The 14,909-nt window shown below is 43.5% G+C and overlaps 1 protein-coding gene across 2 annotated transcripts in view; it reads left to right on the forward strand.

The window, feature by feature from the left end:
- The window catches only part of SH3KBP1 (SH3 domain containing kinase binding protein 1), a 308,270-nt gene that overhangs the window by 252,125 nt on the left and 41,236 nt on the right, over window positions 1-14,909 (forward strand). For both annotated transcript variants that reach the window (XM_087813683.1, XM_016199360.2), the window contains 3 exons: window positions 2,260-2,311; window positions 5,254-5,334; window positions 8,005-8,164. In XM_087813683.1, coding sequence (XP_087669809.1) covers window positions 2,260-2,311; window positions 5,254-5,334; window positions 8,005-8,164 — 293 coding nt within the window. The remainder of the gene's footprint in view (window positions 1-2,259; window positions 2,312-5,253; window positions 5,335-8,004; window positions 8,165-14,909) is intronic.

Below are 14,909 nucleotides of genomic sequence, written 5' to 3' on the forward strand. Positions count from 1 at the left end.
ACTTCTGCAAGGTAGGCTTTATTGGAGCTTGGCTGAGAAGAATTAGGCCACAGGGTGTTGGCAGTTTCATGAATAAGAAATTACTCAGATCTGGAGGTAAAGCAAGGTTAATTGGCAGAGTTTCAATGACAACTTCATGAGGTAAACACACATCTGTCCCCGGTCTAATTTATACATAGAAAAGGGAAGAAGAAAAGGGAAGGACCTGGGGGTAGGGATCTAGAAGGAGCTGGCAAAAGGGGAAAGAGTAGTGTAAGATCTGTGGGCTGGAACATCCATTGGGGGAGGGCTTATGTGCAAGGAGAGGTAGCCTTTGACCATCTTTCTTTTTTAATAATAAAATCTGTATGCATGTAGACAAGACAGAAAAATATTAAGGAAACACATGCATGTATGCACTCATAATTCTAGAGAGCACTGTAAATTTCTTGTTTTCCAGTCTTTTTCTCTTTCTGTATGTATTATAACCTACATACAGAATGAGTTAAGCTACAGTTAACTACATATAAAATGAGTTAAGCTCATACTGTAGCTGCAGTTTGATACCCATTTTGGGGTTTGTTTGTTTTTTAATTTTAACATACTGCAACTCCTTGTGCTTTCCTAGACTCTATGTGTGGTTTACAGCCACATGATGGTTTGTCTTGTGGACACTCTCTGGCAGGATGGACCCTTCATAGTGCTTAAGAGCACTCTGTGGGTCAGACAGCTCTGGGCTAGACTTCTAGCTCCCTGCCCCATTTAATATCCTGGTGACTTGGGAAAGTGCCTTCATCTCTCTCAGCCTCAATTATTTTATCTGCAGAATGGGCATAATAATATCACTACTTATGGAGCTGTCAAGAGGATTAAACAAGGCAGTGCTTACCGACTCCTTCTGCTCTGAAACTGCCTCCTCTTTAAGAGAGAGGTAATATTATTACCATTTTTACAGATGAGAAGGTTCAGCTGGGTGAGGTCACTTGCCCATTGTCCATGCTAATAACTGAAAGAGCCAGGATTTTTAATGACATTCTGAAGCCCCACCTCTTGCCCCCCATGCAAACTACTTACTCAGGGGTAACTTGGCTAAATCACCCACCTAATAAAGAACAGAGCTGAAATGTCATTGAATCCAGAGTCTACAGGCTGTGATACCCCCCTGAAAAAGTGACTTGTGCGTCTTGTATCTCTAGGTTTTACTTGAAACCATTTTTTCCCCTGTGCCTTGGTGTTGTATCAGGCTCTGGTGGGCACTGATGTGGCGGGCCGAGGATGGGCGGATGCATTTGCTGGTCCCTGCAGTAATGTCAGGAGTGAATTTTCACAGCACAGAAGAGAGTCCATGAGTAGTTGTTGTTTTTTTAATCACAAGTGTATGATGCCCAGAGAGAGTCAGAAGTGTCAGCAACAACATGGATCCCATGTTCCAACCCTCCCCATTTCCATCTTTCCGTAATGATTTGATGTTGAGACGGTTCTTTGTCTTTAGCCTCCTTCACCCCGTCCAAGAATAGTATCCAAGAATTGTGCCCTGGCTGGATTCTTGGCCCCTGAATCACTTGCCAAGTCCAGCCTCACCATCTCTCTCCTATAGTCAATCCTGGTGAATAGGGAGATACTCTAGAACCAGTTCAGGAATGAATGCCATTGATTGCATTGCTGCCTCCATTACCTATGGAGTGACATGATGTGAGAGTAAAACAAGTAGTGACTGATAGGCAAAGAAACTCCATTATTCCAGTTTCCAGAGTACAGCTGGTCTGGGGGGGGGGGGGGGGGCCTTACTGGCAGCCTTGGGAGGGAAAGGGGCAGCAGGCTTAGAACCCCACCAAGGGACACCAGCCCGAGCCTTCATTTTGTTGAAGGTCCCATATCCAGAGCAGATCTCATTTAAAGTCACCCCAATGACTCTGAATCGCTTGGTTATTCAGCAGATTAAATCTTAATTGCAAATGCAGTTTCAGCGTAGGAGTACCATTGTGCTTGCTGGTTTCAGGCCATTTTTTGCTGAGCCAAGCTTTTCCAGAAGGCTGTTACAAATTTAGAAAGGGGGAAATGGTATTTCATTTGTCCATCAGAGTTTTGTTTTGCAGACTGAATGTATTTTAGTGTTTGTTTAAAGGTGCCAAAATGTAACATCCTTAGAGAATTGCTCTTTTTTTGGAGAGCTTCTCTGGATTGTCCAAACGACATCTAGAAAACACTGTCTGTGGTCCTTGTGTGAGAGGCCAGGTTTGCCAGCAATCTCATCTGGTATCATTTTGATTAATTTTTCAGAGACCCAAGAAGCCACCTCCTCCATCCGCTCCTGTCATCAAACAAGGGGCAGGTAAGGTACCTTTCAGTTCTGTCAGCACAATGTGCATTGTTCTCTGCGTGTATTTACAGCATGCTTGGTAGAGCTCTAGATTCTTAGATTCAAATGCCACAGATTGCCAAATTGGGAAGTAATGATTACATCTCTGTAGGCAGGTTTTAAATAACTGCTGTTTTTCTTAAAAAATAAACATATCTTTAAAATGTATCCCTGATACAGCAAAAAAAAAAAGTCAAACATCCCAAAGAGAATGACCAGAAAGACTTGGCTTTGGAATAAACCAGTTTTGTCTGCCTTGTTTTTATTGTTTTAATAAACTGCTTTTGAAGAGGGAAGAACCTAATTGTCCTCCTTCGCCTATGTCTGCCAGATCGAGGATCAGCTTGGAAGGGATTACTCTCCACAGGTCATAGGGTCATCATACATGTATAGTGGCACAGAATTTTGAATGTCTGTCCCATGTGGTTAACCAAAATTTGTACTTATTTCACTTACCCCCAACAAAAAATATTTTTCTAGAAATAAGTACTTTTCCTCATGATATTTTTAATCTTAAAAGGAGTCTAATTCACTTTTTCTGTGCAGTTCAGATATTAAAGTTGAATAATGTGGGAAGCCTTGATGTCAGACATTGGGTAACTCGTTGCACAATGGAGTCTCATACATAAAGATAATTCATATTTCCCAATAGAACTCCTCTTTATAATTGTTAAAAACTAATTATGGAGAGAAATTCCTCCATGAATAACTAGGTAAGTGGCATTTAAAAATTAGCAACTAAAACAGAAGAAGAGTAGGGATATTTTTAGTTCTGCACACTCAATAATTATGATATTTCTGTAGCATTTAAAGTATGAATAAATTTCCAGATTGGATTTACAGATTATATTAGGAGGGATTTATTAAAGTTCTTTTGGCTCACCAGGTTTGGTGGGAAAATCAGCTTGACCCCAAATTCCATTTTCATTCCCTTCAGCATAGTTGAGAATTATAGAGATTAAGCCCTGAAATGGGATGTTAATTACATCTCTGCTCCACCCCCATCCTCATCAGCATTGAGCAGTTTAGTTTTGCCACCTAGTGGTTCTGGCTGGATAAATATTTTATTGTGCTGAAATTAAAGCAGGCTAATGATTTTCTTGTCTCTGAAAACCCTTTTCCATAGAGGTCTTGGTGACAGATCAGAGGCCAACTTGATGAGTTGAGTGGTTCAAGGTTCAGGTAGCCCAGAATGTATCTAGGATTAGATTCTTCATGGTAGAAGGATGGTTAGTTCCTCCTGTGTCTCTAGGAATGATACTGGACTTCTTCATTATCATTAGGAGACTAGATTGTAGTATGGTAGCCAAATTCTTATCCTTTCAAAACAGTTTTACCAAAGGTTATGCTGGATTTCTGAGGGCAAAGATAGCTGACATTTTAACCTTCCTACATTATTATTGTTCATTTATCCTGCTGAATGATCTTGGGAAAAGCTTTGTGATGGGGAGATAGAGGTACATATTTTCCCCATCATCAACTTTCGTTGTGTTTGATTATGTGACAAAAATTCAGATATGAAATCGACAAAAATCAGATATAGTGTTTAATTTGTAGTGAGTTGTTGAGGAGATTTAGGTGAAGTATGTGTTCAGTAAATTTTTTAAAGTTCTTTTGGCTTCTTATGCTAGATATAATTGAGATTTTAGGACCAAGCACCCATCCATAGGGCTGGTCATGTAAGGAGCTTGTCAAGCACTCAACCAAGTCCATAAATCAGAGGAGTACTTGTGATTGGTTTTATGCATTAGCTATTTTTCAAGTGTTCTTACATGTCTGAAGTCACTTATGCTGATGAAAATGCCAGGAAAGGGAGCTGCTGCAGTCCACATGGGTAAAGAGGAAAGGCTAATTGGTACATTTGGGGAAAAGTAATATTTGAGGGATTCAGACACAAATGAAAGGACTTAGGGAGAACTACCATGTCTTCTTTGCACATCTGTCCATTTAAAAATATGTTCTAGCTACTACTGCTGCATAATAAACCACCCAAATTGGGCAGTGTAAAACAACAATCTTCTTATGCACACGAATTCTGGGGTCAGGAATTTGAACAGGGCATGACCAGGGTGTCTTGTATCTCTTCTCCATGATGTGTGGGACCTCAGCTTGGAATTCTGGACCAGGAGATGCTGGCAGATCCACTTGGAAGATGACCATGTCACTCTCATGTCTGGCTTCCCTTGGCAGGGGTAGTTGAAAGGCTGGTCTCAGCTGGGGTTGTAGGCCAGAGTGACTACAAATGGCCTACATGTGGCCTCTGCAGCATGGTGGCTTCAGGGCAGTTCACTTCTTACATGGATGTTCAGTATTCTAACAAGTAAAGCATAAGCTACTTGGTCTTTTAGGACATAACCTTGGAAATTATTTGGTATTGCATCAGCCACTGGTTGAAGCAATCACAAGCACACCCACATTCCAGACAGGTAACATAGACCTCACCCCTTAATGGGAGGGGTAGCAAACTATTTGAGGCCCTATTTTAAAAGTGCTACAAAATGAAACCCAGGTCCATGTGAAATTTCTTTTTATTTATAGAGCACAATACCCAGTGGTCCCTTATTTGCATATTTTGAAGATTAACTTCTTTATTTATTTATACACATTCCCTGCCTGCACCCAAGAATTTCCTGTAACTATTTTGATGCCTAAGGAAGTCAGATTTAAATATCAAAAAGTATTAGTGGTATTCTTATAAATTAAGGATGTATAGGCAGGCAAACTTAATGACACAGGACAGAAATGGCTTCTGCTCTGTTTCTTAGCAACTTGTGTTTGCCAAATAACACCAGCACTCAGCTTAGGGAAAAAAATCTATTAACTTTGCTGTTCCTGATAAATATTTAAAATGCTGGCATGTCTAATAAATGAGTAGAGAAAATGTTTTCTCATCACTGTTATCCTTCCCCCCCTAGGTACCACTGAGAGAAAACATGAAATTAAAAAGATACCTCCTGAAAGACCAGAAACGCTTCCAAACAGAACAGAAGAAAAAGGTATGAAATCAAGTCTGCATTGGCACTTCTAGAACAGCAAGAGACGAAGCCGTCTGTGACAAGGCTAGTCCGGATTACCCACAGAATTTGCTCATTCTTTGGAATATGGTTTTGATTGCTTTTAAATATCCCATATTTAAGGAAATAGGGGAGAGGGTTATATGGTGTTTCTTTGGGCCAGAAGTTCTCATCAAATGAAAACAACAGGCCCAGTCGCTTAACACAATCTTCTATCCCAGTCTTCCTGCCATCACCACTCTGCCCACACCAGCAGCATCCTCACCCTCAGTCACTCCTGGGCCTTTGACCCTGGCTACAGACCCATGTCCTCCATCCAGAATGCTGGGAGAGGGGAAGCATGACAAAACCAGAAGAAGCAGCTCAGTGTCTACAGTCCCCTGAAGGTGGTCAGAAATGTCATTTGCAAGGAAGTAGTTTAACCTGTCTCACACAGTCAGTTTTACAGATGTGTTTGATTTCTACCATTCTGAGTGTCTCTCCCAAAGAAATCTTCATACTGTGGAAGGACTCATTTTATTGGGTGCCTAAGATTTGATTGATCACACGTTTTGTGGGAGAAGGTGCCATGTTATTATTATGAACAAGAAGCAGAGCACATTCCATTTTAAAAAGCAGTTATTTGTAAGTCACGAGAGAAATGCTGAATTAATGAATGTAATTATGTGGAAGTGCTCCTTGGTGGCCTCAATTTTATTGTGAAATTTAATATTTTAGCCTGCCAAAAGTTTTACTGACATTGTGAGCTCTTAAGAAGTTACACCTCTTTCTTTCATAGTGAACTTGAGTTGTGGAACCTCATTATAAAGGTCGGATATGTATCACAGATCAATGAAGAAATAGCCATTGACCATGTGCCATATGGATAGCTGTTTGATAAAAGTGTGTGTTGTGACATAACCAGACACCACCCCCTGTCCTCATAAAGGACACATGGCTAGTTTCTGGCTAACAGCCAGGCTCCTTAATGAGGACACTTCCTACTCTGTTCCATGCTAACATATGGACTCAGCTAACATATGGACTCAGCTTACATGTGAACAGCCATCCTACTTGGCTGGCCAAGTGGCCACATACTTCTGGTTTCTTTCCCTCCCAGGATCCCTTGTTCTGTGCCACAGAAGCCCTGATCAAAAGCAACAGGGACCCTGGCCAGGTGGCTTGATTGGTTGAAGTGTTGTCCCCATACACCAGAAAGGTTTCAGGTTCAATTCCAGGTCAGGGCACATATCTAGGTTGCAGGTTTGATTCCCGGTCAGGCCGTGTAAGAGAGGCAACCAATTGATGTTTCTCTTACACATCAATGTTTCTCTCAAATCAATAAACATATCCTTGGGTGAGGATTATATATATACACTTCCTCTTTCAATCCCTTTCTCTCCACTCTTTTGAAAAAAAAGCAACAGAGAAACAAGGGAGCCAGCCCTACTCTAAGACTTGGCCTCCTATCCTTTCCAGCAGGAGGCATCTCTCCTCCTTTGTGTTTCAGCTGAGCCCTTCCTCCCCTGCTCCCCATGTACCAGCTAATGAGTTCCCAGCATTCCTGGATGGAGCATATTCCCCCACCAAAATATTATGGGGATGAGCACTATGATAGCTACACAATAGCTGATGGGCTTTTAAAAGCTTGGCCAATTGGCCTGGGCACCCAAACAATATGGTGTTTGCAAGTAAAACGTGTTCAAAGTTCCAGCTACACGTGAACATAGGGAACCTGCCTGTCCTCTGGTGGGCAACTCTCTAAAGTTCATTCTTTATAAAGAGGAATGTGGATACCTGCTTTTTATACCATGAACAGGGCAAGGCTAATTGGGGACAGGAAAATGAAGCTGTCACAGCACTGCCCAGTTGGGCCACCAAATATGGCTTTAACTTCATTTTAATAGCTCTGACTCAAAAAACCCTTGGAAACCAAATACCTGTGAAGCCCCAGTTTACCTCCCAAGTTCAAACTGCACAAAAAGAATCCAGAACTAGTCCTTGTTTCCTGAAACTCTTCCCCCATTATTGGCTTATGGCTCTTTACACAGGCCGACCTGAAAGGTATCAGGCCTCTTTCCTCCCCACATCCAGCAGGTTCTGCGCGTCATTTATCAAACCTGTCAACTATTTACTGAGCACCTGCTATGTGCCTGGTGCCATGCAAGCTTCTAGAGAGAAGACCAGGTGTGGGCCCTGCCCTTGGGGCTGACAGCCTCCAGGCTGTGCCAAGCATACAGACACTCAGCAAGTATCCAAGTGGAGCCTTTTTATACAGGGCTACTCTTCGTGGCTCAGGTGAGAAAGTTAAGTCTGCCTTTGAGGATGAGTCCAGCTGTTGAGAAGGGGAATATGGTAGTGTCACATTTCATCCAGGCCTGATGAGTAGGCCTAATGAAGGATGAGTAGGAGTTTGCCAAGGGTGGTCTGTGGCTGGAAGGGCCCTCCAGGCAGAGGTACCAGCATGAGCAAAGGCAAACAGTAAGCTGTGGATCTATAGGGCTTCTTCTAAATTGACAAAGAATAAAACATGCTTTTCAGTGTCCAACTTTACCTTCACAAATGGCATCGGTGATTTTTTTAAAGCATGAAATAAGTAATCTGCACATAAGTACTGGCACTTACACTAGATCTATATGTCTTCTTTCTGCTTTTTTAAACAATGACTTAAAGAAAGACCAGAGAGAGAGCCAAAACTGGATTTACAGAAGCCTTCCGTTCCTGCCATACCGCCAAAAAAGCCACGGCCACCCAAGACCAATTCTCTCAGCAGACCAGGTGCACTGCCCCCGAGGAGACCAGAACGACCAGTGGGTCCCCTGACCCACACCAGGTACTGCTCTGCTCTCACCCCTGGGGTGGCTACAGGGGTGGGTGATGGGTGGCCTAAGGATACTGGAGAAGGGCCTTGAGTGTCTGACTGAGGGATGGGGGCAGGTAAAGCTGCCCTTCCACCCTCAGCAAAGCTGTCGAGAACTCTGCCACTTCTGTCCTTGCACCGGTGCTCAGACAGAAGTGGATGCGAGGCTGGGAGTGGCAGCAGAGCATTTAGGTCCCACTCACAGGCAGGCATTTTCCCTGTACTTTATTAGAACAGGACCAATGGCCCTTCAGACTGGAAATGCAGGTGCCATGCCCACCTTCATCCCCTGGACATCCTGCTGGCCTCAGGTGCACACGTCTCACTGGCAGCTCAGTCCCCTAACCTCCTCCCTACTCTGTGGTGCCTCCTTCCATACCTTCAGGCTCCCTCTGCCTTGACTACACAGCCCTATTGTAGAACCCGGGACCCATCATGGCAAATATTTTCTTAGTGTACTGAACTTATGAGACTCTCAAAGGCAAGGGACATATTTTGTTCAGGCATGCCTTCCAAGATGTGCCTGGCAAAAACTCATATTTGTTCACTGGCTGGCTGGACTCATGAGTTAGTAATGTGGAGTCAGAGTTGGGCACTGTGCCTTCCAGACATGAGATGCCCATCACTCCACAAGGAATTGTTTTCTCTACACAGGTTCATTGTCAGAACTTTCTACCATTACATGTATAATATACATGTTGGCATAATATACCAGAGCAAGTTGGTGGCATGGAGATCTTTGCATGTGCCTGTCAACACACAGTCACTCACTAGAGTTTTGTTCTTTTGAGCTAAGTTTGCATGGTGAGAGTCTCACAGGGCTTCAGTGCCCTGGTGTTAGAGTCAGGCAGGCTTCTAGGCTCATGTCTCACCTTACCTCATAGGAGGAGTGTGAGCCTTGGCAAGTCAGTGCCCTCTCATCTAACTTTCTCTGTCTGTAAATTGAGGATGATAATAGAACGCACCTAAAAGAATGGAACCAGGTAATTCCCAAGTATGTAACCCCATACCTATAAATCATTACTTTCATTTTCACTTTTATTATTACGTATCCAACTGGGTGTATTGCAGTAAAACAAAATAGCTCATTTACTTTCTAGAAAATATTTTTAAATTGTGGAAAAATACACATAACAAAATTTACCATTGTAAGTATTTTTAAGCATACAGGTCAGTGACATTAAGTGTATTCACTCTGTGCAACCATCACCACCATCTATCCACAGAACTCTGTTCATCTTGCAAAACTTAAACTCTATATCCCTTAAACAGTAAGTCCCCATTCCCCCTTCTCCCAGCCACTGGATATGGCCATTCTTTCTGTCTTTGTGACTATGACTACTCTAGATGCCTCATATAAGTGGAATCATACGGCATTTGTGATGACCCCTGGGGAAACTAATGGGACCAGGACCACTGTTGAGTTGGTCAGGCCTGTACATGTTGTGCCCTCTTCTGCTGATTGATAGCAGAAAGCTGTTTGCACATGCACACTACAGAACCACTTGAGCACCCTGATTACCTTAGCAAAGGCCACTTCAGCAGCATGGTCGGCCCAGAAGCTAGCACTTCAGATGAAAAAGGTCATGTAAACCTATGTACTTCTAAAGAGAATATGAACTATGAAAACAGGGAGAATGGAGCAGCAAAGAGGCACATCACTTTGTGGTGGGTGAAAGGAGAACAGAAGCTACACTCTGCTTTTGTTCTGTTAGTCTTCCAGGGACTACAGACATTTCGATTAAGTCAATAACAATTTCCAGAATATCCCCGCTGTGCTCTCTAAAGATCTGATCCAAAAAGAAGTGCAATTGCAATGGCTTTTTTGCCTTCGAAGGTTGCTCTCAGCTGTCTCATTAAGGGATAGGTGCAGGCTTTGCAAGCCAACAATTAGACCTGCATGCAAGGGGGAAGGGAGTGAATAATGCCTGCCAACTCTCTGGCTTCACAGAGGCCTCTTCCCTGCCCCCCCCCCCAGCCTCTGCTTAGTTCTTCTCTGCCTCCAGCCCTCCCAATATCCAGTTGTCCATTAGAAGTATGGGTCTCCAAGGAGGATGCATGAGAGGAGATTGTCCAGAAGCCAGTGAGAAATACTTAATGTCACATTGTGTGTGGCACCTGAGCAGTCCCCAGCCTCCCATTTCCCCCCTACTCCTGTGGCTGCCCAGTCCCCAGAGCACTGGTTTTCAGAAAGGTAAGAGGGGGAAGAAAGTCCCACGTTTCCTCCCTGACAATCCTAGGAAGTAGCAGGCTCAGGCAAGGCTGGAAATGTTTGCAGAGCCAGTACCTGCTTTAGCCACTTGCTTAGCCAGTTGAAGGGAGGACAGTGCTTGCTCTAACTACTTGGCAGTTCTCAAACTTGGTGTGCATTAGAATCACCCAGAGAACTTATTCAGATCACTGGGCCCCACCCCCACAGTTGTTGACTTGGTAGGTCTGTGGTGAGCCTGGGAATTGACATTCTAACACACTCCCAGGTGATGCAGATGCTGTTGTCCTGGTTCCACACTGCCAGGTCCCCTGGTCTAGATTCTCCCAAGTTCTTGACAGTGCCTCCCTCCTTCCCTGGCTCCTTCTCATGTACCTGTTAATGCTCCCCAGTTAGTACACCCCTCTTCTAGAAGCCTTCCCTTATATCTCACGGTCGCTCTCTCCTCCAAATGCTCAATACCAACATCCGTGTTTAGCCTAGTGTGGGGCCCCATGCTGTGCCACTTGGGATGCTCGCACCCCCAGACTCCTTTACCAGATTTCAAGCAGATCAAGAGTGTGTTTTGTCATTTCCACATGCTTTATAGGGTTGAGCATATGGCAGTGGCTTATTTAACACACTTGTTGAATGCCTTGGTTCCTAAAAGGAGGGAGGTGCCAGTGCTCACATTTTGTTCACTTTGCCTGTCCTGTCATATTTCCTTACCTCTGAGCAAGCTCTGTAGTATGTATGTCTTTTATGTTCTAAGTTTCCTAATGCACCATGGATTTCAACATAACTTTTTAAAGAAAATTTTAAAAAGGCTATTGCTTCTCAGTACTTCATGCACTTCATATTTTTTGCTAGGCAGTTACATTGGACAGCCAACCCATATAGTGGTTTATGAACTTGTTTAGTTCTGCCAAATTAATTGGGATAGGAATGTTAATGTCATTCTAAGAGTTTTGTGTCTGTGATCCTCTGCTAAGAGGGTATTGTCTGTTGTGTGAACCCATGTCATCGCTAGGATTTACCTGACCAGATAGATAGTTGGATGGACGGTTGAACCCATGGATAGACATCATTGTTTTCCATTCTTTTTGGGAACCAGGAATACAGCTCCAGCTGCAGTGTCTGGGCTCAAGCTTCCTCTCACCAGCCAGAAAGCTCGCTGCCAAATGTGGCTTCCAGAAGAGATTGATTTCTTTCTATTTGAACAGGAAATGACATCTTTTAGGAAAAAAGGAATACATAAGTTTAGGAAGAGGGGAATCATTTTTAGATGTGTTCACTTAACAAAATTATATAGAGGGACTACTGTGTGCAAAGCGCTGTTCTGGAGCTTAGTAATGGTGGAGCTTAAGCACTGCAGATCAGTTTTCAGGAATCATGTTTAGGGGAGCTAGAGGACACCAGTGCACATTTGCATGTCCATTCTGAGCAAGTGGAAGCATGCAATTCACATACCCGTTGGTAAGCATGTGCTTCCAATTTCTAGAAAGTAAGTGAAGATGGAATTTTAACAGGAAAAAAATACTTCTTCAAAAAAATATTTAATACCAGAATTGATTTAAAAATTAAATGCTAATAGAAGATTCCCCTAGGCCATAAGTACAGCCTTTGTTTGAAAGTCTGTACCTTGGGGACACATTGGTTATTATTTCATAGTAGGCAAAGATAGTGTCTCCTCGTCTTGTCCAGTTCACCGTGTAAGTAAGGTGTTGTGATACAGAAAGCATTCTGTCTACCCTATTTGCACACTTGAGAAAATGCAGGCTCAAAAGTATGGAGCCTATTCACTCATTTTGATATTTGATCATAAATATATTTCAAATGACAGAATATACCTAAAGCTTTTTGTATATGTGTGTATACACACACACAAGAACATGTAATGTTCTATGTCTGATGTGTATTATCAATTAAATAAATATATGTTCAGAAACCTCTGTGAGAAGACATCCTGAAACCTGGAAGAAGGGTCCAAAATTTAAAAAAAGAAAAATCCAAGGAAATGTTGGCAAGAAGCAGGCTTCTCTGAGCTCTAGCAATTGCATGCAGTGGGAGGCAACAAGCCAGAAACCTGAGGGGCAGAGCAGGTGTGTGCCTTCAAAGGAAAATAGCCGGATAGGGAAAAAGGCAGGCTGGCTAGACCAGAACAGGTTTGTTAATCTCACAAACACAGATACCCCAAGTCATAATATTTTTTTCTTTTTCTTCCCAAAGAGCTGGGAAGCTGGAGCAGTAGAGGATGAGCTTTGCCCATTGCCTGCTACAGCCCTTGTTCTCCGAGTGGGGGCAAGTGACTGGCAGGGCAGGGGACAGGGAGAGCTGGTATCTGGGGGCCTTGAGTGATAGACAGGGGTCTGGGACGGAGGGGAAACCAAAAGGCATAAGGAGGAGGTAAGGTGAGCAAGAATGGAGTGGGAGAAGTCAATGGCCAGAAGTACAGGAGATGCTGGTCAGAAAGGGGAGGTTGGTGCTCACAAGTTCAGAGGTGGAGTAGGTCTGAAGAGGGGGCTGCTGCAAGGCTCAGGAAGATGGCAAGATCTAAAGTGAGGTGAGGCTGATGTTCCAAAAGCCAGTGTCCTCTCAGATGGATGTTGGTGTGTTCTGGGAGTTGATGACATTTAGTGATAAGAAAGATTCAGTAGGGTGGTAGCAGGTCATTCAGTGAGGACGTTGTGGATGTGGGAAGTTGATTACCGTGGCCCAAGAATCCCAGAGGGCACAGTGCACTGACTGCAGATGTGGAAGCATGTGTTTAAGGAGGACTCTTAGTTGGGTCTCGGATACCAAGCTGTGGGCAGGAGGACTAGTGACTTCTCAGACCTGTGCTGCTTGGACATAACCTATTGCTTTAATGTTTCACACACCAGGTCCCTTTCCTGTGAAGGGCAGAGGGCTAATACTGGGAGAACTGGAGCACAGGATCCAGTTCAGAGGGGCAGTGGAGTTGCAACATTTTTACTTGTAATGAAGATAGAGCCCTGGATTTCAAAGAAACACTGGGAGATAAATGACTGTTGAGCTCCAGACATTTTAGCCTGAGGCAAAGATTAAGTAAACATTTATATGCCAAACATCAACTAAGTGCTTAGGGAAGGGTAGATATCTCTCTTGAGACCAACTTACCCACATGGAAGTTAATTTTTCTTTAGATTTACACAGACATTTGGGCTGCTCAAGCCCCTGGGGTTACAGTTTAGCAGAAAATAAGCTTCGAGGTCCTGATTGCTCTGTGAGGTGTCTGCCCCCCACCCCCACCCCCTCGCCGAGCTCACCAAAAGCAAGCATTAAAAAAAGACCTCTTTGCTCTTATTAGGTATAAATGAATCAATTAATCAAAAAAAGAGGAAGAGAAAGATAGAGTGCATACACTTGTTCCCTAAGTAGGCTGGTAAAATGTGCACTTGGGTGTTCAGGCCATCATTTTGAGTTTGGATTACTCAAGTATTCCAAATGTGTTTTCAAAGAGTCCTAGTGATGCATTGTGTGATGTTCATTTCTCTTCTTTTCTGCAATTTGGGACCAAGACATTCCTTTGGAGAATTCAGGAGAGAGATCCTGGCTAGAAATTACAGAGGTGGGTGTTGTTGGCTCATAGATGGTAGTTATAAGCATGGAATAGCTATAATCACTCTAGGAGATTACGGAAAAAAGAAGAGAGTAAAGACAACAATGAGGAAAATTGTTATTTATTGGGTAGGACTAGGAGCTGTTGAAGAGGGTAGGTGGAGTGTGATGTCCTGGAAGCTGGAAGAAGGGAATGTGGAGCAACTGATCTGTGGGCCTCATAGTTGAGTGTGCACTGAAATCACCCAAGGGCTTGTTCAAACATAGATTGCTGCTCCCCCAAGTTTGGAATTCAGTAGGACTGGGTTAAGGCCAGAGAATTTGCATTTCTTGTGAGCTCCCACTGCTACTGCTGCTGCTTGTTGGCTGACCATGCTGTGAGAACCACCACCGTAGTGAGCACCAGGGGAAGACTGAAAGGTGCCCACAGGCTTTGGTCACTAGTTGGCCCTCGGTGATCCCAGTCTAGCAGTTTCTGTACAATTGTTGGGAACAGGAGACAGACTTGGGGTGAGTTGAAGAGAGAATGAGTAGGCGGTCAAGCATGTGTAGACTCATCTTGTGAGAAACTTGGTTATGGTAAATGGGTGCTTAGGTATGGATTTATTGATGAGTGAGGATTGTATGTGTGTGTGTGTGCATATGTGCACATGTTTGCATGTGTACATGTTTGTGTATGTGTGGTGTCATTCATTTGTTTTAGATATTCATCAGGTATATTTGGTCAGGCCCTCTTTGAGGTAATAATTAACTATGTTAACCAGACATGGTTCCTGCCCACCCATTGCTTTGGAGCCGTGCACACTGGGGTCGAAAATCCAACCCTCTAGTTACTTATCCTGTGACTTTGGGCAAGACTCACACTTCCCTGGGTCTCAGTTTCTGCCTCTGCAAAATGGCACAGTGAGGCCTACCTTGCCCAGATGTGTAGATTTAAATAAGCCACCATAC

The sequence above is a fragment of the Miniopterus natalensis genome, chromosome X (assembly GCF_054644295.1).
Source record: "Miniopterus natalensis isolate mMinNat1 chromosome X, mMinNat1.hap1, whole genome shotgun sequence".
Lineage (NCBI taxonomy): Eukaryota > Metazoa > Chordata > Mammalia > Chiroptera > Miniopteridae > Miniopterus > Miniopterus natalensis.